The 23,671-nt window shown below is 37.8% G+C and overlaps 1 protein-coding gene across 9 annotated transcripts in view; it reads right to left on the bottom strand.

Moving 5' to 3' along the window:
* Nucleotides 1-3,518: 3,518 nt before the first annotated feature.
* Nucleotides 3,519-23,671, bottom strand: part of grm5b (glutamate receptor, metabotropic 5b) — a 578,722-nt gene continuing 558,569 nt past the window's right edge. For all 9 annotated transcript variants that reach the window (XM_063053886.1, XM_063053882.1, XM_063053885.1 and 6 more), the window contains exon 9: nt 3,519-9,866. In XM_063053886.1, the coding sequence (XP_062909956.1) occupies nt 9,026-9,866 (841 nt within the window). In that variant the 3' untranslated portion in view covers nt 3,519-9,025. The remainder of the gene's footprint in view (nt 9,867-23,671) is intronic.

Genomic DNA, 23,671 nt, shown 5'->3' with positions numbered 1-23,671 from the left:
TACAATGTTGGAAAGTGTATGGTTATGCACTTTGGCAGAAGAAATAATTAGGTAGACTATTATTTAAATGGGGAGAGAGTTCAAAGTTCTGAGATGCAACGGGACTTGGGAGTCCTTAAGGTTAACCTCCAGGTTGATTCGGTGGTGAAGAAGGCGAATGCAATGTTGGCATTCATTTCTAGAGGAATAGAGTATAGGAGCAGGGATGTGATGTTGAGGTTCTATAAAGCGCTGGTAAGACCTCACTTGGAGTACTGTGGGCAGTTTTGGACTCCTCATTTAAGAAAGGATGTGCTGACGTTGGAGAGGGTACAGAGAAAATTCACTAGAATGATTCCGGGAATGAGAGGGTTAACATATGAGGAACGTTTGTCCACTCTCGGACTGTATTCCTTGGAGTTTAGAAGAATGAGGAGGGACCTCATAGAAACATTTCGAATGTTGAAAGGCATGGACAGAGTGGATGTGGCAAAATAGTTTCCCATGGTGGGGGAGTCTAGTACGAGAGGGCATGACTTAAGGATTGAAGGGTGCGCATTCAGAACATAGATGCGAAGAAATTTTTTTAGCCAGAGGGTGGTGAATCTATGGAATTTGTTACCATGGGCGGCATTGGAGGCCAAGTCATTGGGTATATTTAAGGCAGAGATTGATAGGTATCTGGGTAGCCAGGGCATCAAAGGTTATGGTGAGAAGGCGGGGGAGTGGGACTAAATGGGAGAATGGCTCATGATAAAATGGCGGAGCAGACTCGATGGGCCGAATGGCCAACTTCTGCTCCTTTGTCTTATGGTCTTATAAGTGCCATTACAATGTGCTTCGACTTTCTTAGAAGTTTGTGCAGATTTGACATGTCATTTAAAACTCTGACAAACTTCTATAGATGCACAGTAGAGAGTATTCTGTCCAGTTGCATTACAACCTAGAATGGAAACACCAATGCCCATGAATGGAAAAGCCTACAAAATGTAGTGGATGCAGCCCAGTCCATCACAGGAAAAGCCTTCCCCACTGTTGAGCACATCTACAAGGAGGGCTGCCACAGGGAAGGAGCGTCCATCATCAGGGACCTCCACCACCCAGGGCATGTTCTCTTCTCACTGCTGGCGTCAAGAAGAAGGTACAGGAGCCTTAGGTCCCACACCATCGGTTTAGGAACAGCTATAATCCTTCAATCATCCGGCTCCTGAATCTGCATGGATAACCTCACTCGACTCAACTCTAAATTGGTTCCACAACCTAAGGACTCAGGAACTCATGCTCTTATTTTTTTTTTGCATTTACACAGTTTGTCTTCTTTGCACACTGTTTTTTGTCCATCTTGGTGTGTAGTTTTTTTTATTGATTCTACCGTATTTCTTCGTATCTACTGTAAATGCCCCAAGAGAATGAATCTGAGGGTAGTATATGGTAACATATACATACTTTAATAATAACACATTTACTTTTACCTTTGAAGTTTTAATCTGTTCACAGGCTTTATAAAACAATGGTAGGTATATCCAAATCAAGAGAGCATACACTTCAGGTTGCGGAACAGTTTTAAAGGGGATTTGAGGGGAATGCTTTTTAGAGAGAAGATGGTTGATGGATGGAACTTTCTGTCAAAGGAGGTGGTGCAATCAGATACAATCACAACATGATGAGCTGGTTTCTGTGAGGTATAACGCTGTATCAAACACTTTCTCATCTCTTCATGTTATCTAACTTCAAATGGAGCAGCTGAGACATCAGAACAGTTTAAAAAGAAGTTCTGAAAGAGCAAGTATTGCAAGGATAGTCAGCATTATCGTGATTTATACTTACATACTTACCAAATTCATGCTGAAGTATAAAATAACCAAGGTGTGAACATGTGCAAGTCTTTTGGTGGAACCATTTGCAACTAAATATCTCTTCTGCCATTGAACTAAAGCAGGTGAATTAATAATGGCACTTTGACAGTAAATAGAAAAACACAGTTTCAGGCAAGACAAGTGTGTTTTTGCATTTTACATATCTACCAGAAAATAGGAACAGCATTAGATGTTTAGGTTGCAATAAAAAGTCCTGTGGGTCAAATGATCTGTGCTAGCGATGGACCAAAATTCCAATAGTAAAATATGTGATCATAAAGTTATGTTCACATATCTCTCCAGTGCAGACTTCAGGAAGTGAAGCAGGAAATCCAAGGAAGTTCATAAGGAAACAAAACCTTGTTTGACTTCAAATCCAGAATAAAACAATTAATGAGTGGATTCGGTACCAAAAGTCACGAAGAGATCTGGGAAATTGTTAAAAATCGGTCCTAAATTGGACTTATAGTTGTTAATTGAAATCACAAAGCCAATTATAATTATGTGGTTTGTACGTATTGATAAGTTAATTGTATTGTTTGGATGTGAAAAAAAACTACAGAAAAAATAATAACCTTGCAAACAAAGGAACTAGTGATATAATACAAAGTGCATTTTCTAGTCTGCAGCCGCACTTGTGGCTACAATTTGTATAGGAGTGTCATGTGGTATGCCTCTTTTGTTACAATGCAACAATGATGTAGGAACAGGCAGTCAAAGGTAGGAATTTCAAGACTAGATAAAGAGATTATGAGTATTGCCTTGTAAATAAAGTACTGCCCTCTTTTGATGTATCTGTACTATGCTTTAATACAGATCTATATTTCTTCCCTTCCCTTTTCCCTCTCTGTCTGCCATGTCTCTCTTTTTTTCTCCATTTTTTCTCCATTTTTCTCTTTCCTTTGCTCTTATCCTGTTTCTTCCTCATCCCTTCTCTCTACTCTGCCCCCCTAACTGCCCCTAATCCTGTCATTACATGCCTCCTCATTCCCATGATCCTGCTACCTAATAGCCTCTGCCTTGAGATTAACACAGGCTATTGAAAGATTGGGAGATTAAAGGGATCCAACAATAAGGGGCAGGGACTGTAGATGTTATGTAGGACTCTTAATAACTCTGGAGCATTTTTTTTCCTCACAAGGCACATGTGATTAAAGCATTAAAAAAAATCAACATGCTAATTTGTGTCCATGTTAATTATGCAAGCTAATGCCAAGTAATTGGAGGCTCTAATTGATACCATGAAATTTTAAGGCATTTTGATTGAATTAATTAGATATTGATTTTCATGGATTTCAAGTTGCTCTTAGACTGACCTCATTCACTTTGAATAATTTACTCCAACGTCCTAAGGGATAAATTTATTATTTTATAAGAACACAAGATAAAGAAGTAAGGATGATATCACTATCATTTCAAAGAATGAAAGCAATAGATCAAGAGACAGAAGGATGTACAGGAGTCATTAGGTATTATCAGGACTTTGAAATTGATTTTAAATTTCTCATAAAAATGAATATAGACTTGTGTCATAAACATTATGATTTTCTAGAGTTGCCATTTGGTTGACTTGGTGGAATTTTTCACCTTAATCATATCTCCGCAGTCACAACTGAGTTTTGGTGAAGCTAGGACTTACTGTAATGATAGTAGTGGTAAAATTAACATTGATAATCCAACAGATTGAGTTCCTATTTATTTTTATCGAAACAAGTTAACATTTAAAGAATAATTAGCTTTTTATTTTTAACTATTGGGAAATTATGCAAGCTTCATTTACAGCATAGGCCCTTCTTTATGAACTAGAATGATAAGAATTATAGAAGCCATAAAGGATTGAATGGAAATTACAATTTAAAGTAAGATTGTCCAAGCCATTATTTTCAATCAAAAGTATACAAGTATCAATGCACTATTGATGACATCCCATTAATTTAAATATGCTTACTACAATATATTGGTGTGGGTGACAGAGTGTTTGCAACTCTAGTTAAGAATTCTATCCCACACTGATAACAATGCATCAATGATAAACATATTTCTATAATATAGTTTTAATATTCAAAAAACTCATTGTATCATACATAAACACTTCACATGTTTTAACAGGAGAAAACAATTTACTGACAAACAGCAAAATGTGCCACTAGAAATGGTTGAAATAATTTACCTTTTTTTTGCATTTACAAAGCTAAACGGGTTTGCTGGAAAAGAACGGCAGCACATAGTACCAAAAATGTATCAAGTTCCACATTTTTTACATTCTACATAACAAAATTAATACTGTACTGGCATTAAGGCAGACTGAATAAGTTTCAAGCTTCTTAGCAACTACTCAACCATTAATTTCATACAATTATTGATAAGCTTGATGATGCTCATTACCACAAAGAATAAAATGAATTGTGAATCATTCCCACAGTGATAAAATAGTCAGGCAGTGCTTTGTAGCATTCAAAAGTATCAAAAGCATCCCATCTTATTCTTGAAATAATGACACATCCAATGCGTCCAGATTTCATGAGGCCATAATTAAGCAGAAAGAATTTTGGACCAATGATAATAGAGGTAGCACAATAAGATCATGTAGGTAAAATATCGCCAAAAAGAAACCCCTAAATCTTTTTTCCCTATCCCCTCACCTTTTATATCTGAGATACTCAGGAAACTAGAAAATAATGCAGTCTGCCATTTCACAAAAGAGATTAAAATTTCACAACGTATCAAAGATAAGTAACAAAAGTAGAAGCACTTGAAGCTCACAATAAAATCTAAAAGTTGGCACTGTTATGCTTGTCTTCTTAAAAACAACAATCAAAAATATTACCAGCATTAGAGAAACATGGCAAGTGCCATTGCAAAAATCAACTGCTGCCTTTGTTTAAAGTGGTTACATAACACATTCCACATCTATTTGATCAATCGCAGCAAAATGTTGCATGTGCCCATGGATATAATGTCTGCACAGTATTACTAAGGCTGTTGCTAAGGTGACAATAGCAGGGACAGTGATCACTAAAGGAAGAAGCAAAGTAACTGTGCCAATAATTGTTCTTCATTTACTGAACCATCTCTGGAATTCACCTTAGTAACTACATGTGGCCATGATCTCTAGTCACTGTTAACAATACAAGAATATATGTTAATCCTTGCATTTTATACAATATAGTATGTAAACTAGACAATATATTAATATAGATGTATTACACAATAATGAACTCAAAGATGTTTGGATTTTAGTTTTTTAAAATTTAAAGTTATCACAAAACATACAGGATTTATTGTGACAGAGCCTGTACTGATACTAGTTTTGCGTTCATTATTGCTTTAATCTAATATACCTTGTCACAGTTTTGCACTTTCAAAACATTGATAATCAATTTAAACACAAATAAAATGGGGCTACGTTCTTTACAGATGCGCCCCCAGTTTGTCATCAACAGTATAGTATATTTTCAGTAGTACAAGTTGTCCAACATCTTCACCTGTGAACTTCTGGAAGTGTAAGCTTTCTGTTCTACTGATGCCTTTGTCGTCAAGCCATATAATGAATTAAAAGGTGTGCAAAGTATAGGTGGTACATTACTCTTGTTTGAGTCCAGCTAATTTTTATGGAACAACTGTTGTAGACTTCCAAGAGCAAAAAGCATTGCCATTTTTATTTAGGGGATACCATTGGAATTTAGTGACCTTCGAATTATAATAAAGTTAGTTACAGAAAATATTTCATTTTTCAACGTGTAAGATATGGACTATTTATCTTATTACTTGGAATTTGGAGATCATGTAGGATTTTTTTTCCAGAGGAATTGCATTTTATGCAAAGTTGTAATGAGCATTTGGTGTCAAAAAGCTGTATAAAATCCTAATTCTGCAGGAAAGATCAGAGTTGTCCCTTATGACTGCATTCATGGTATCATAATTTACAATGAGCACTTTATAAACTCTCAGAGCATACTGAGCTCAAATCATTCAACAATGCACACCTTCACACTTCATTATTGTTCATCAGTATTTACCAGTTTTTTTGTTATTACACAAAAGCCCGTGCAGCACAGAGTTCATGGATATAAAGTAGTTGTTTCTCTACTCTTCTGTGTGCAGAGCAATCATCATGATATCATCTTGTCCAGCAACAGAACAAGCAACTGGCAAGAAACAATGCAATGTGAATAGTACAGAAAGAAAGAGAAAGAGGAGTGAAAAGATGCAGTTTTTACTCCTCTGCCCCCCAAGCTAAAGTGGATTGTATGGAAGTACAATAACGTTTGTATGAAGCACCAGATTAATGCTGTAGATTCAGATTTAGAGGAGAATCCAGAAAGTGTTAAAATAAAGACAGTTATTCCCACCAGACTGTAAATTTATGAAAAGTGTAAAATTATTCACATGTGTATATGGATTATTAACTGAAATTATGTATTGATCAATCTGTTGCAGTACTGATATAGATTTCACAGGAGAAATGCACCAACAATCTCCTCAATATAAAATAGTATGTGTGAAATGGAATGATCTTATCTGTATTCCTCCAAAAAAGTGTTAAGATAATATCAATCTTCGACAGGTTGTAACTAAAATCCAATCCATTTATGCTTGAATGACTGTAAAGAGGTTTATGTTAAAAAGATACTGTAAACTATAATAAAAGAGAAAACATCTTTGTCACAAAGACAAAAACAGAAAACACTGGAAGTAATTAGGAGAGCAGGTAGAATTTCTAGAGTGAGAAATGAGTTATCGTTTTGAGTACAAACATCTCCTGAAAACTGAATATTTTAAAGAAGGGTTGACAACTTTGACACTTAAAGTTCTCTTCTCCCCACATATACTGCCTAACTTGAAATTGCTGTTCATGTTTCTTATCTATCAACAGGATTGATAAATTCTGTAAACCAACTGAACATTTTTTAAAATTTAAAGATATACGTGGGAGCAGTAACAATGATTGAAAATTTAAACTATTTGAAGTAAAAATTGTTTAAATCTTATTAATTGGTTTTGCCTTCACCAGTCTGATCCCTCTTTTAGAAAAATCAAATTGAGTAAGCATAAATTTTATGAAGGCAAAAAGTTTAAGATGTTTGAAGAAAGTTACTCAAGGAATTTAAAACTGTGGTGGTCAAGATGTCATCATCCTAGAACTGGGCAAATAACAGGTAAACCGTAACTGCAAACTTGCAGCAAACCATATTCAATTCTATTTTTTTATGTACCTTGTATCAATCAAAGAACCATCTCCAATAAGATTAAATACTAAACCAACCGCCAATTTTTTTTTGCATTGTTTGGACTTTGTTAATGTTCTTGACTATTCCCGTATCTTGTTTATTTCACTATGCACCAACACGTGTGCATTCTAATTCCTGCACACTCACATGAACCTCTGAGCATTTATCTCAATATACACTGTTCTTCGGCAAAAGCTTTGAATCTCAAGGCTTTTTTTTGCATTATTTAAAACATTAACACGTGTTATGGGAGTAATTTAAAGCTGCAGTATCCCTTTGGTTGGCCCTATCTATATATCGATTGCTAAGCCATTTCAAAGAATAATCAGATTTTGATATGACGTTATTAACAACATTTTCCATTTGACTCAAGAAATGATAATTTCTGCCCCAAATGATAAGTTGACTTTTATAAAATAATAATTGGGTTTTCCCTTAGTTTGGAAAAATTAGATTATGAATGTGATGATGGTATATGACCATGTTCACCAAGAACATTATGTTCCAAGTAATGATCAAATTTTCGTCAGCTATTTTTTATACAGAAGGTACCCACATTCTAAATAAGGTAAGTGATATTGTTCAGCCTTTCCTACTACAGTCTAATAAAGCCAACCATACAATGGCCAAAGAAACTGGGAAAATATTGGAAATTATCCATACAGTTTCAATTACAATTGCATGAACACCAAGAAAGTTTGATTCCAATTTACTCATGCGCTAAGATTTAAATGCAAATGAGCAATTAAAAGATGATGTCGAGCTTGAAAAGTGCCATGCCCATTACTTCTAATGCATTTGAATTGTTTACTTGATCTCCTCATGCATATAGCAATGCGAGTCTACCGGTTCTGGTAGCATTATCAGTATAAACTTAGGCAAAAAGATCTGGATTTTAAATTATTACTATAAAATGAAAAAATTAAGCCATGTATTCTATAGTGCTAATTAATGTAATATCCTCTGAGTATCCATGTGAAAGATTTTTCAGTGTTTTTAATTAAAGGATTGTTCATGTTAAATTTAATTAAACTTACTAAACAATATAAAATGATCTGATAGTGCAATCAAATCCAACCACATAATTGTCACAAGATTTAAGAAACCATCATGTCACAAAGAATAATTAAATTTCAGTGCCTTATAAAATTGCTTGAACATTCAGGGTACAATAAATGTAGTAAAACATCCTCCATAGCTGAGCAATGTAAAGCACTGTCAACCACATCAACATGTTCAATGTTGCTTGTATAAATATTATCTTGACAGTTTAAAAAAATCCACGAGCCAAGGTTAAGGGATACTGCAACTTAAACAATCTGCTCCTAATACAAGATGATATGTTTCATATAATGTATATACATGTCCTTTCCAGCTGTTTACAAGCTGGTCATAGACATAATCCTTTTCCATGGATCACCCAACTTCTTTCATACAAAAATGGAAGTCCTTTTGGTCCCGGATACTTTGATCCTCATCTTACAAATTTACATTCATTTTTGGTCTCAAACTTTTGAGAAGATTTTCAGTTTCACATCAGGGAGATGGGAAGTAACAATCTTTGTAGCAGATTGCTGAAGTCTGTAAGTCAACTTTAACTGCAACTGTGTTTTCTTGAATAACTCTTATTGTGAGCAATGCACATGTCAATGAACATCATCTAACCAAGTCATTCTCTTCCCAGCCCTCTTTCTAAATACAAGTAAAAATCCACGTGATAGGAACCCACAAGGTTTAAGGCCACTAGCAGACAGTTTTCTACCAAAATGCTGTTCTCAAACTGCTTGTGGAATTCAATTGATTCCAACATTCATAGTAATCCCACCTTCAACCAATGGAGAATCTTTGCCAATATTTGTTGACATGAGTAAAACAAATTATGTTTAGGTTAAAATCAATGAAGGTTCGCAGATTTCTTTTTAGTTTCAGCTCATCTTTAGATCATCAGTCATTATACATTCACAGAGAAGAGGAACTTTGAGTATAATCACGCAGAACAAGAGTGTTGTACCTGGGGGACGATGGAATGCAAAGTGCAGATTCTGACACAGGAGAAGTGGGTGACCCACTCCCTGAATCGACAGAGTCTCTGAAGGGTGAGGGAGGAGTAAGCGCTACAAGCTCCTCAAAGTCTGTCTTAACCACTGAAGTCTCAGAAGTGCCATCTTTGACGCTTGTGTTTGAAGCACCACCTGCAGGCTGCGATCGGCCATTCACCTCTATAGCTGGAAGAGGTTGGATATCCGCAAAGGTTGTGATGGGCGCAGGTAGCTGTATCTCCTTTGGAAGCAGATATGATGGGCAGATGGGGGATGCTCCTATGACACCTGAAGGAGCTGTTGAAAGCATCATGGAATTCAGCTCACTGATGTTGGCTGTGAAGCGGTTTACCACACTACTGATCTGCTCCATCAGAGAACCTTGGGATGAGCTGCTCCTCTGCACGTGCTCAGACTGGAATGCGGGCATGTCGTTTTCTGCCCGGCTGACAGATCCGGCCCTGTGGCTGACAGATCCGGCCCTGTGGCTTACGATACTGATGGGCGAAGGTGTCTGCGGTACATATTGGACAGGATAATGTTCCTCTGCCTCAGAAACATCATACAGACCTTTAATATTTGAGTCTGGATAGCTATGGCTGCTTTGCCGACTCTCAGAGCTCTTGGAGTAAGGTTTGATGAGTGCTGACTGTTTTGAGGTACTGTCCTTTTTCTTTATATGAACAGACAGCCTCTTCCATAAGTGGTGACCTCGAGAAGTACGCTCACTCTGAGCCCAGGTTACAGATTTCCCATTAGAGCTGGAAATGGATTCAAAAGACAAAAAAGAGTATTAGTGATGGAACAAATAAACTTTGGTGTATTTTTAAATCTTTCTTCCTTTCACTTCAATATGCATCTGCATCTTTAATTCATTCAAAGTACACAATATTTTCAGTTTAGAAAGAGGCAAGAGCAAAAGTGTGATGATGTTCATAATCAACATCAGACTCTTAAATACTTCTTCATCTAACTTCATCGCATCAATATTCTATTCCGTTTAATCCCTTATGTGTATCTGGCTTCCTCTTAAGTGCTTCCCCGCCTTTTACCTCAACTAACCATAATAGTAATGTGTTTCACACTCCTTTGATAATAAAATTTTTCCTAAATTTCCTTCTGTGTTTAGTAAGTGACCATAAGGCACATATATTTCTTCATACTTGTCCCCATTTATTGAAAACTGCACGCTTCAGGGCATGTTTCACTTTGTTTCTGTGGAATTATTTTTTAATCCATTTTCAATTTGCTTTATCCAGTGCCTCACTGAACAAGAGGTTTCCAGTTTATTTGCTGATTTTACTGATTAAAGATGGAGCAGCCGTGGAGTTATCACAGTTTCCCTTAATAGTCCCGCACAATCTAATGGAAGTGGTTCTTAACTGCAATTTCAGTAGGTATTGATTTGAAGTCTTGCAATCACTTCTAAAGGAATATTAGTTGAATTCTCTAAGAAATGATAAAACTTGGAACTTCTACCTCTATCTACCTATAAATTTTCTTCGTTAATTAGTTAAGTGTTAATGTAAACATTTTATTAAAATGGTAAATTATTGCATAATGTAACTAGAAAGAGACAAATTCCTTAAAAAGCATTTTAAAGAAACATTGGTCTGAGATGTCATCACAAATTTGGTTTGAAAGCTGTATCCTAGAAATTGAGGCATAGGAGATTGTAGATGCTGGAAATCTGGAGCAACATATTAAGGAACTGGAGGTGCTCAATGGTCAAGCAGCATCTACAGTTGATGTTTCGGGTTGTGACTCTTCATCTTGGCCTGACCTTCTGAATTTATGTGTTAATTTAGAAAATGTGTTGTGCTCTGTCTAATTTCTGCGCTAAATCAAATTGAAGGCAGAAATCACATGACGTACCTCCTTTTGATTGCACAAAGCAGTGTTCTTTACACATTAGGCTACTTACAGACATAATTAGGTTGGTGAGGGAAAATAGTTTTAAGATAGAGGGAGAGTGGTAAGAGAGAGCCCAGTTTGGGAACTGATAGTTGTAAGATTTGGGGAAAGATTACAGCTAGGTAGGGAAGGAAGAGGTGTAGAGGATGGAAGCAGGGGCAGGTGGAGGTAGGCAAAAAAAAGTCAGAAAAAACCTGTCTCCATCAATCACCTACTGACTCCTGTTTCACCACCATTCCCCCCTCTTTATACTGGCTATCTTCCCTCTCCACTCTCAGTACTGCTGCAGGGTTTTGAGCTGAAATGTCAACATTTTCTTTTCTAAACTGCCCCTCGCCCCCTCCCCATAGATGTTGCTCAATCCACCAAGTTCCTCCAACTTATAAGCTCTTCTCAGGCTTCCAGCTGGGTACAGGTATTGATTATAATCGGCGTGTCGATGACGAACTCTACCATCTTCTTCAAGGATGATGCCTGGGCATGTCTTGTCCAGTATGCCCAGGCATCATCCCGTCAGTCCAGTATGCCCAGGCATCATCCCTGAAAGAGATGACAGAGTTTGTCATCAACACATCAGTTATAATTGATAGCTGTACCTGGCTGGAAGCTGAAAAGGAGTTCATTTGTCATATACGCTGAGAAAACAGTAGAACCTTTTCCTTCAACTTGTTTGTTGCTCCAGACTCCAGAACCTGTATTCTTTTGTGTCACAAGTTTGACATCAGTGTTGCAAGATTGGTTTGCTAAGAGACAAATTTGATATCATTGGTGGATGCACTCACAGAGAGACTACTAAGAGATCCCCATGAGTACAACAGATCCTCCCTCAGCTGGTGAAGGAGTACTATCCCATGTTAAACACCATGTACAGAAGACACTCAGGATGGGACAGTTTTAGGATTTCTAATGGTACAATCTAGATGAACTCAGCATTGCCACATCTGATGAAGCTGGTCCAATCCAGGAATCCATAACCTACTTGGCATCTCAGTCTCCAAATTATCTGTTATAGATGCACTTGTGACATCAGTTGGGGATGATTATGAATAAGAAAACTCTGAAGGGGCTGGAGTTTCCATGTTGATCCTAAAAAAGGCAGAATTCAAAAGGCAGTTTTGAAGTCTTTAATCAGAAGTGTCAAGAGAATGATCTATCAGCTTTCATCTAAATCAATTCACTTCACATCATATCAAGAAATGCTCAAGTGACAGGATGGATTGAAGAATATAGATCCTGCTAACATCCCAACAGCTTCAAATCTTCCATCTGCCAAGCCATTGAATAATTACCTAGTTATGACTTATCCTTAAAAAGCAGGACACACCCAAACCACCAAATTCTACTTTGTAGACTGATTCACAATCATCAGTAATCTTGACATTAGCAGTGCTATTAAATACATTAATAGTCTGTTCACAAAGGCTTACCTTGGGTTTCATCAGAATTTCATCAGGACTACTTGACTAGCAGCTACATTTCAAATATATTCTAACTACAGTCTAAACACTAACACAAATGCTGAAATTCAGAGGCAACTTCACAATTTCAAAGTAGCATTTCGAGGTTTGGTATCATGAACCTCTAGTAACGGAACTGGTGTGTTTGGCAACTAAATATTCCTGGATTTCGTTGATTCAGGTGTGATAGAATCGGAGGGACAAGAGGGGGTGGTGTTGCATTGCTTGTCAGAGAAAATATTACAGCGATGCTCTGGCAGGATAGATTAGAGGGCTTATCTAGGGAGACTATTTGGGTGGAATTGAGGAATGGGAAAGGTGTAGTAACACTTATAGTGGTGTATTATAGACCACTTAATGTGGAGTGAGAAGTGGAGGAGCAAATTTGTAAGGAGATAGCAGATATTTGTAGTAAGCACAAGGTTGTGATTGTGGGAGATTTTAATTTTCCACACATAGACTGGGAATCCCATACTGTAAAACGACTGGATGGTTTGGAGTTTGTAAAATTTGTGCAGGATAGTTTTTTGCAGCAATACATAGAGGTACCAACTAGAGAAGGGGCAGTGTTGGATCTCCAGTTAGGGAATGAGATAGATCAGGTGATGGAGGTATGTGTTGGGGAGCACTTCGGGTCCAGTGATCACAATGCCATTAGTTTCAATACAGTTATGGAGAAGAATAGATCTGGACCCAGGGTAGAGATTTTTGATTGGAGAAAGGCTAACTTTGAGGAGAAGTGAAGGGATTTAGAAGGAGTGGATTAGGATAAATTGCTTTGTGGGAAGGATATAATAGAGAAATGGAGGTCATTTAAAGGTGAAATTTTGAGGGTACAGAATCTTTATGTTCCTGTTAGGTTGAAAGGAAAGGTTAAAAGTTGGAGAGAGCCATGGTTTTCAAGGGATATTGGAAACTTGGTTTGAAAAAAGAGAGATATCTACAATAAATATAGGCATAATGGAGTAAATGAGGTGCTCAAGGAATATAAAGAATGTAAAAAGAATCTTAAGAAAGAAATTAGAAAAGCTAAAAGAAGATACAAGGTTGCTTTGGCAAGTAAGGTGAAAATAAATCCAAAGGGTTTCTATAGTTATATTAATAGCAAAAGTGATGGATAAAATTGGTCCTTTAGAGAACCAGAGTGGACAGCTATGTGTGGAACCAAAAGAGATAGGGGAGATTTTGAACAATTTCTTTTCTTCGGTATTCACTAAGGAGAAGGATATTGAATTGTGTAGGGTAAGGGAAACAGGTAGGGAAGTTATGGAAACTATGATGATTAAAGAAGAGGAAGTACTTGTGCTTTTAAGGAAGATAAAAGTGGATAAGTCTCCTAGGGATATTCCCTAGGATCTTGAGGGAAATTAATGTAGAAATAGCAGGCGCTCTGACAGAAATATTTCAAATGTCATTAGAAATGGGGATGGTGCCGGAGGATTGGTGTATTGCTCATGTTGTTCCATTGTTTAAAAAGGGTTCTAAGAGTAAACCTAACAATTATCGGCCTGTGAGTTTGACGTCAGTGGTGGGTAAATAGATGGAAAGTATTCTTAGAGATGGTATATATAATTATCTGGATAGACAGGGTCTGATTAGGAACAGTCAACATGGATTTGTGCGTGGAAGGTCATGTTTGACAAACCTTACTGAATTTTTTGAAGAGGTTACGAGGAAAGTTGATGAGGGTAAAGCAGTGGATGTCGTCTATATGGACTTCAGTAAGACCTTTGACAAGATTCCACACGGAAGGTTAGTTAGGAAGGTTCAATCATTAGGTATTAATCTTGAGGTAGTAAAATGGATTCAGCAGTGGCTAGATGGGAGACGCCAGAGAGTGGTGGTGGATAACTGTTTGTCAGATTGGAGGCCGCTGACTAGTGGTGTGCCTCAGGGATCTGTACTGGGTCCAATGTTGTTTGTCATATACATTAATGATATGGATGATTGGGTGGTAAATTGGATTAGTTAGTATGCAGATGATACTAAGATAGGTGGCGTTCTGGATAATGAAGTAGGTTTTCAAAGTTTGCAGAGAGATTTAGGCCAGTTAGAAGAGTGGGCTGAAAGATGGCAAATGGAGTTTAATGCTGATAAATGTGAGGTGATACATTTTGGTAGGACTAATCAAAATAGGACATACATGGTAAATGGTAGGGCATTGAAGAATGCAGTAGAACAGAGGGATCTAGGGATAATGGTGCATAGTTCCCTGAAGGTGGAATCTCATGTGGATAGGGTGGTGAAGAAAGCTTTTGGTATGCTGGCCTTTATAAATCAGAGCATTGAGTATAGGAGTTGGGATGTAATGTTAAAATTGTACAAGGCATTGATAAGGCCAAATTTGGAGTATTGTGTACAGTTCTGGTCACTGAATTATAGGAAAGATGTCAACAAAGAGAGAGAGTACAGAGAAGATTTACAAGAATGTTACCTGGATTTCAGCACCTAAGTTACAGAGAAAGGTTGAACAAGTTGGGTCTTTATTCTTTGGAGCATAGAAGGTTGAGGAGGGACTTAATAGAGGTACTTAAAATTATGAGGGGGATAGATAGAGTTGACGTGGATAGGCTTTTTCCTTTGAGAGTAGGGGAGATTCAAACAAGAGGACATGAGTTGAGAGTTAGGGGGCAAAAGTTCAGGGGTAACATGAGGGGAACTTCTTTACTCAGAGACTGGTAGCTGTGTGGAACAAGCTTCCAGCAGAAGTGGTAGAGGCAGGATCGATATTGTCATTTAAAGTAAAATTGGATAGCCATATGGACAGGAAAGGAATGGAGGGTTATGGGCTGAGTGCAGGTCGGTGGGACTAGGTGAGACTAAGCGTTTGGCATGGACTAGAAGGGCCGAGATGCCCTGTTTCCGTGCTGTAATTGTTATATAGTTATATGATGAAATCAACAGGGTTCACAAAATAATTATACCAGACTCAGAGGAAGATGGTTGTAGTTTCTGGGGACAATTAATCACAGATAAAATATTCTGCTACGTGAATTCTTCAAATAAGTGTTAAAGTTCCACTATACTTTTTAAACGTAACATGCCCCATTGCTCCACTACCCCACTACAAGAAATTGTCACTTCTGTTGTGATCATGTGTGCATCCTCCGAAATGTGTTCTGAGCAGTGGCAGTCTGTGATCTTGCACTGAGAAAGCTTTCCCCCAAAGCACCCAAAGTGTAACTAATGTGAATTAATTTCAAAATAAATATTATATAAAGTTTTAAACACTAAATTATAACATAAAAACACCAAATAATTACAAATATTATCAAGGGGATTGGCATAGAATCCTAAGGAGCAAGATCCAAGAAGCAAATCCCCAGATTAATGCTGGGAAATCTGAGCAACAATGGCCTCTGAACCAGCCAGTCAATGCTGAACTTGCACATTTGGCAGCATATGTGCATGATTCCTGGAATGGCCAGTCTCTGAGATTTGGCACATAGTTCAAAATAACAATATTAAATATTCTGAATGTAGGCATAAATTTTTGTTGCATTTCTTGACAGGCTGGTCATGCATGAAGTTAAAGAATCATATTCAGGATGAACACTTTCTGAATTGATTTAGTAGCTATTCAAGTCGAAGAATGGACTTCATTCATGCAATCCTGCAGAACGTTGGAACCAAACATTTGACCAGCAAAGTACATTGTTAATTATCTGAAGGTTTGAGAGAATAGAGGATAGGTTACGTCAGAGTTAAACATCACATTGCTGTGAACAGATAAACTAGATACCAATATGAGTGAAATTGACTCCTGCTGTTAGTGTCCTTTTGTCAAGTTAATTCAGGCCAATTTAGTAGTCCTCTGGGATCAACTATCTGTATGTTTGAATTACGTGCAACATCATTGTGGTTTTCAAATTCTCCTTAGTATATGGTATTTTATAGAATACAGTACATTACGAATAGAAATGCATTTGTTTGAAAATAGTAAGCTTAGGAGAAGAATATGGTGCATTCCCTTTTAATCGTTGAAACTATTGACTTCCAATGGTCCAATGGAGTCCAAAGTGATTTGCCTCTGTCTTGTCCAAATGAATGGACACATGCAGACAGCAACAGCTAAATGCACAATGACATAACATCACTGAAGTGCTACACTAGTACAGTAGGGGGTACTGTTACATTACAATGTTCAATGTTAAGAACAAAAAAGGCCAAGAGGCCAAATTTAAGGAAGACCATGCTGGTCAGCATCATTCACAAAATCTGATCATGGCAAAGATGATTACTAATTGCTGCTTTATCAAGATGACAGTGTGAAACAGATACTGCATGTAGGAAAAACGAGAAAATAAGAATACTTTAGGAAGTACTGAAGCATTAAGAGAGCCTAAAAAGCAACTATATTTGTTTGACTACTATCAAATTAACTAATGTAACATAATTCACTTTTATTAGACATCATGACATCAGCTGATCAATCGATGGCATTTGATTTATGAATTATATATTATTTTTAAGAGGATAAATGGATTGTTATTGCTACATAAACCATTCTCCCACAAAATTTGAGAGAAATATATTTTGTGCATAAAAATCTGCATTTGCAGAAAATTGTAAGGACTAAAATTAGTTCAACAAATATGCACTCATTCATGGCTTTATGTGGATTTTCCCCTCTATTTCTCAGTGTATATAGTTTAAATTATTCTGCAGTCAAACACAAACTAAGTGTTCGAATTCAGTTAACTATATTTTTCTTAAGGTTTTTACTTTCTCTCTGTGCTACAGACCTGAAGTCTGCAGATGTTACAGTCTCATTGCTCCGGGCAGCCGAGGGCATTGTGTGCCCTGGTGTCAGACACATTGAATTAGCTGTTCTTGCTCAGCTTTTACCCCGATTATTGGGAGAGTGCAGTAGCATGAACTGAAGTTCTTATAGTCATATATTTACTTCTGGAGAATCTGAAATAACAATATTCAGTTTGACTGCTGCTGTCACTACTCTTATAAATAACACACTGTAGTGTCTGGAGTGCTCCAGGCTTTACCTTGAGAGTGATTAAAAGCTAGGCACAATGCCAGAGCAGTCAGATTCAGTCTGGTCTCTGATGAGAAAACTCAGTTTCAATATTTAACCACTGACTGTGCGTTAAGCAAATTTGTCCTCACACTATTTTTATTCATAATGTAATTTAAATTATTGAGCTGCGACATTATAGCAGCCTTTATCAGAATTCACATTTGTATCTGCATTCTCACAATTTCCCTGTGGAATACTGCATCACATTTGTATCCAGGGAGGCTAATTTTGATGTTGAACAACTTTGTGATGTAGGCAATTGAAAAGTGGCAGCCCATTTTACATTCCCATTGTAATACACAATCAAAATCACAGCCCAAATAATTTATCAATGGAGTTGTTCTGAAACAGAAGCTAATTTTGACATCAGTACAACACTAATCACATTTAAGTGGCTATTCATATGAAAAATAAGATATTGGGCATTGAACCTTGAAAAAAATAGGCAAAACTTATTGATAGACTTTTCATTGCTAAAATGGAAAGCAATGAAAAACATTATCAATAACCTAATGGACAAATAATGATCCATTCTTGGAGGTCGGGGTGGCGAAGATCATGTTATCCAACAGAGGCTTTAAACTGAAATTAAGTAGTTTAAATTATGCTGATTTTTTTTTGCTTCTAATTCAATTGTGTTTAAAAGAATGACATTTGTACTACAAATTGCCACATCCCGACTGTACACCATTGAAGAAGAAATTATAGCCACTACAATGGAAATTATCCTACAAGTTCCAAACAGGTCTATCTGCACAATTATGTTGAGTAAGTAAGTCATATCAGTTAGGGAGATCTCTGTCGTGATTTAAATTGTCTTAGCTGAGGAAAATGAACTCGAACATCCTGGGTTAAATGGGGCAACTGAAATTTTCCCTGTCATTCTCTTCTTGAGGTGATTGGGTTTGACAAAACTCAGAGTAGTTCAACTTTCAATTATAATGATGCCAATGATTCTTTGAGACTGCCCATATTTTTTACCCAGTTGAGATTGTATTGCAGCTTCAATGTAATTTCTAATGGACAGCTGGTGGGTGAAAGAAAATTGAAAGAGAGAGATATGGTGGATTTGGAGGGGATAGAGATCTAAGGGCATTAGTTGATCTCTGAGAGAGTTGGTGATTAAAAAGAATGACTATCTTTAAACAATGGTCCCTTATTTGATCACATGGTTGAGCCTCCACAACTTTGCTATTGTGTACAACCTTTATGTTTTGGATATTCCATGCTTAAAACTTAAAAATAAGTGTCCTTCAGCAGCAATAGGATACTGATTTGTGCAACTAATTATATTACTGCTTGTTCTGATGGATTTGCTCACTTTCTAGTTTGAGATCCATTTGAAGATCACATCATGCAGCATTAAGGGGTCAGGTGGTAGTCAGAAGTTGTTTTACATATTTTCCATGTAACATTATCCATTCTGATCAGCTGTGATCTCCAGTCTTTGCATGCAGGTGTTGTAATGGGAGTCAGAGTGTATAACAGAAAATGTAAGTGTTTTGGGATATGCAGGGCTCATATAACAAAGATTTTGCTTCCTTAATGCTTTAGGATGTATCTTATGGATTTTGGGCTGTTGATCATGAAAATCACCATGAAATTTCCCTATCATTCACCATTTTTAAAAATTCCCTATATTTGCTATTTTAATTCATAATTCAAAATCAATTAAAATGTCGCCTACAGTATAAGCTGAAATTGTTCTATCCTGTCCAGGCAAGTCTGGGCATGCAAGCAGGGTGGATGCTGAATGGCAGGACAGGTTTTAGAAAAACAGGACATGGAGTCAAGGAGGAGGCAGACGAAGATCCCATGATGCACGAGCCAGGAATGGAAAACAATACTGATACTGATAGAGATTTTGAACCTTTATGTTGAGTGAGCCTTATCTGATAACTCAGTCTAAGCTAAATGACCTGGTCAGAGACTTGAGTATGTCAAAGGCAAAAGAAGAATTACAGGGTTAAAGAGAGCAAGGATAGAATTTGGTGTCAACAGGCACAAAAATTTCTGTGAAAGATTTCGATATTTGAGACAGATGTTTCCCAGAATAACTGATGCCAGGATGAAGTAAGGCAGTTTTCTTGGTCCACACTTCAAGCAGGTCATCAATGACAGGCAACTCAGAGAACTTGTGGTGGGATCGGAGAAAATTGCATGGAAGGCATTTAAGGATGTTGAAAATTTTCTTGGCAACTATAGAGCACCAAACTATGTGCAGCTGGTTGACAATGTGCTTCAAGCATACCAAACCATGAAGAATAACAGATCACTAAAAGTTCATTTTCTGCATTCCCATTTAGACTTCTTTCCTGCAAATCTTGGCGCTGTCAGTGATGAGCATGGTGAAAGGTTTCATCAGGACATTGAGGTCATGGAGAAATGGTATCGGGCAACAGGAATCAGTCAATGCTGGCTGATTATTGCTGGCCATTTAAGTGAGAAGCCCCAGACACTGAGTACAGATGAAAATCATCAACAAAACATATTTAGCTTCGTTGAAGTATTGCAAAGCATCAGTAATTAAACACACTATATTAAAAAACATTTCTTGTTTCTCCAAATTCCTACGTAATACAAGTAGTCTGAAATAATATTTGTGCTCAGCTTCAAGGGGGTCTATCACAAACAGAAAAAAAAATTCTGAGGAAAATGTGCTGTCCTGTGTAATTGATTTAAAAACTGTCCCATGGAACTTGGTTATTCAGCTCTTGAAAATCTCAGTTACGAATTGACCTGGCACAGGAAACATGTCTCAGCATGGCTAATATTTTCAAGCACTTCCTTCCTTCAAGAAATGGAGAAAGATAATCAGAGACAAAATGTACAGAGTTAGTCCTGACGAAGGGTCTCGATCTGAAATGTCGACTGTACTTCCTCCTATAGATGCTGCCTGGCCTGCTGCGTTCCACCAGCATTTTGTGTGTGTTGCTTGAATTTCCAGCATCTGCAGATTTCCTTGTGTTTACGTACAGAATTAATGCTTGCTTTGAGTGATCTGCAGCGATCAGTAGCATTTACTTTTGGCATTTTTTAGTTTGTTTTGTTCCTAGTACAGGAAAACATAGATGGAACATAGCTGCGGCCATAGACTACAGCACAAGACAGAGCTACCAACAACTGTCGGATTACAGAATTTACAGCTTCTGAGACAGAGTTCAGATATGGGTCAGGACTATATATATTCTTTTGGCGTGTGCGTCTGCGTGCGTGCGCGATGTTGGCAGGACGATGTCTTTTTCATGCTTTTACAAGGCGCAGAGCGAGAGAGAGAGAGACTGTGTGGCGTTCCCCACTCCTCACACAGACATTTTGCAGCATTTTTCCCTTTGTTTTTTACGAGGTCGAGTTGTGATCTCGACACTCAACCCGGCATGGATGGAAAGCATACTCAGGAGCGGACCCGACTGGGTTCGAACTCGGGAACCTCTGTTCCAGAGTCCGGCGCTGATGTCATTGCCTGGTCAGGACTATATTTGAAATAATTTCTTAAAGGTTAATTTATGTTGTATTGTTTCCTTTATGTTAAAAATATGAAATTTTGGGTACTTCAAAACAGTGAACCAGATTACACTTGATCATCTTGTCTGCCACACTTGACTGGGGCTGCTCTTACCAGCTCAGTATCACAGATCCATGGCACTGAAGGCCTCCACCTTATGACCTTGGTATAGGACAGAGCTGGATGAATGGAAATCAGGCCTCAGTTATCAGTACCCGAAATCCACCCCCAGTTCTGCTCCAAAACTGTTGACCACTCCTATTGTCAAAGTTCAATGTTCGAGTGCATTTATTATCAAAGTATGTATACCATATACAGCCCTAAGAATTGTCTTCTTTTAGGCAGCCACAAAACAAAGAAACACAATTAAATCTGGCTTGTACAACTGAACTAGCAGGCTTATGAAGACAAATAACAAACAATTAAACAGCCTGCAGGAATGTTTGCTTGAAGAAAACATCTCTTCATTGGCAGTCATAGAATTATAGAAATCTTTATATTAACTCTAATATTGATTGCCACCTTCATAGTGCAAGAGATTTAGAAGGGACAGAATTTTTTTTAGGTGTGTTCAGGAAGGATTCCTGACACAATATGTGGACAGGTAATGAACCTGTTCAGGTAACAAATCTCTCGGTGGCTGTGCATTTTGGAGGTAGTGACCACAACTCCCTGACCTTGATCATAGCCTTGGACAAAGGTAAGAGCAGGCAGAATGGGAAAGTATTTAATTGGGGGAGGGTGAATTTTGAAACTATTAAACAGGAACTTCAGAGAGTAAACTTGAAACAGACATTCTCAGGGAAAAATACATTGGAAATGTGGAGGTTATTTAGGGAGCACTTGCATAGGATTCTGGATAGGTTTGACTCATTGAGGTAGAGAAAGGATGGTAAGGTGAAGGAACCTTAACAGGAAAGATGGTGCATTTAGTCAAGTGGAAGAAGGAAGTATACTTAAGCAAACATCAACCAGGACTTTTGAGAATTTTAAGGTAGTCAGGCTAGAATTAGAGAAGGGACTTAGGAGAGTTAGGGGACATGAGGAGGCCTCGGTGAGTAGGATTAAAGAAATCCCCAAGGCATTCTACACATACGTGAAAAAACAGAAGGATGACAAGAGTGAGGGTAAGAGTGCTCAGGTATAAAAGAGGAAATGTGCTTGGAGTTGGAAGAGATATAGGAGGTCCTTAATAAAGCTTTGCTTCAGTATTCAGCAACCACCTTGATAACGGTGAGGTGGGCTTAGAGCAGTCTAATGTGCTGGAATTTCAGGTTAAGAAAGAGGCTGCGTTAGAGCTTTTGAAAAACATTTGGATAAATAAGTCCCTGAGGTCACATGGGATGCATCCCAGTTTTACTGTGGGTAATAGCAAAGAGATTGCTGTGCCATTGGCAATGATCTCTGCATGCTCACTGGCCACAGGAATAGTACCAGAATATTGAAGGATTGCAAATTTTATTCCTTTGTTCAAGAAAAGGATTTGAGATAATGCTGGGAATTATAGTCCATAGAGTCCTACATCGATGGTGGGCAAACTATTGGGTAGGATTTGTGTGCATTTGGAGACGCATAGTCTGATTATGGACGGTCAGTATGGCTTTGTGAAGGGCAGGTCATGCCTCATGGGTTTGATTGACTTTTACGAGGAAGTGACAAAACAAATTGATGGAAGTAGTGGATATGGATTTTAATAAGGCTTCAACATGGCTCCCCATGGTAGGCTAAGTTAGAAGGGATATGATCCAGGAAAACTTGGCTGCATAAGTTTGGAATTGGCTTCCCCACAGAAGGCAAAGGACAGTAGTAGATGGATGGTATTCTGCCTGCAGGTCATTTTGCAAGGATCAGTTCTGGGACCCTTGTTCTTTGTGATTTCTATAAATGACTTAGATGAGGAAGTGGAAGGATGAGTAAGTAAGTTTTCAGAAGGCATGAAGGTTGGTGGTGTTATGTATTGTGTAGATGGTTGTCGTAGTTTACAACAGGATATTGACAGGATGCAGAGCTGGGCTGAGAAGTGGCAGATGGAGTTCAATCTGTAAAAGTGTGTGGTGATACTCTTTGGAAGGTGATATTTGAAGGCAGATTACATGGTTAATGGCAGGATTCTTAGCAGTGTGGAGGAACAGAGGAATCTCAGGGTCCAATGCTATAGTTCCTTCAAAGCTGCCATGCAAGTTGATAGGTGATTAAGAAGTCATATGGTGTGTTGACCTTCATTAGTCAGGGGATTGAATTTAAGAGCCATGAGGTAATGTTGCAGCTTTATAAAACTTTGGCTAGACCACACTTGGAATTTTGTGTTCAATTCTGGTGACCTCATTATTGAAAGGCTGTAGAAACTTTGAAGAGGATGCAGGTGAAATTTACCATGATACTGTCTGTTATGGAGACATGTCTCATGAGGGAAGGTTGAGTGAGCTAGGGCTTTTTCCTTTGAAGTAAAGGAGCATGGTAGGCATCTTGATAAAGGTGTATAAGATGATAAGGGCATAGATAGAGTGGACAGCCAGAATCTTTCTCCCAGAGCAGCAATGGTTAATATGAGAGGATATATTTTTAGGGTGATTGCAGGCAATTTGAGAAGTACTGTAGGAGGAATTTCAGAGGTACTTTAAGTATTTTACAGGGAGTGTTAAGTGCATGGAACAC

This window comes from Mobula hypostoma, chromosome 7 (assembly GCF_963921235.1).
Source record: "Mobula hypostoma chromosome 7, sMobHyp1.1, whole genome shotgun sequence".
NCBI lineage: Eukaryota > Metazoa > Chordata > Chondrichthyes > Myliobatiformes > Myliobatidae > Mobula > Mobula hypostoma.
The sequence above is the reverse complement of the archived record's forward strand: the minus strand, read 5'-3'. Positions and strand labels throughout refer to the sequence as shown.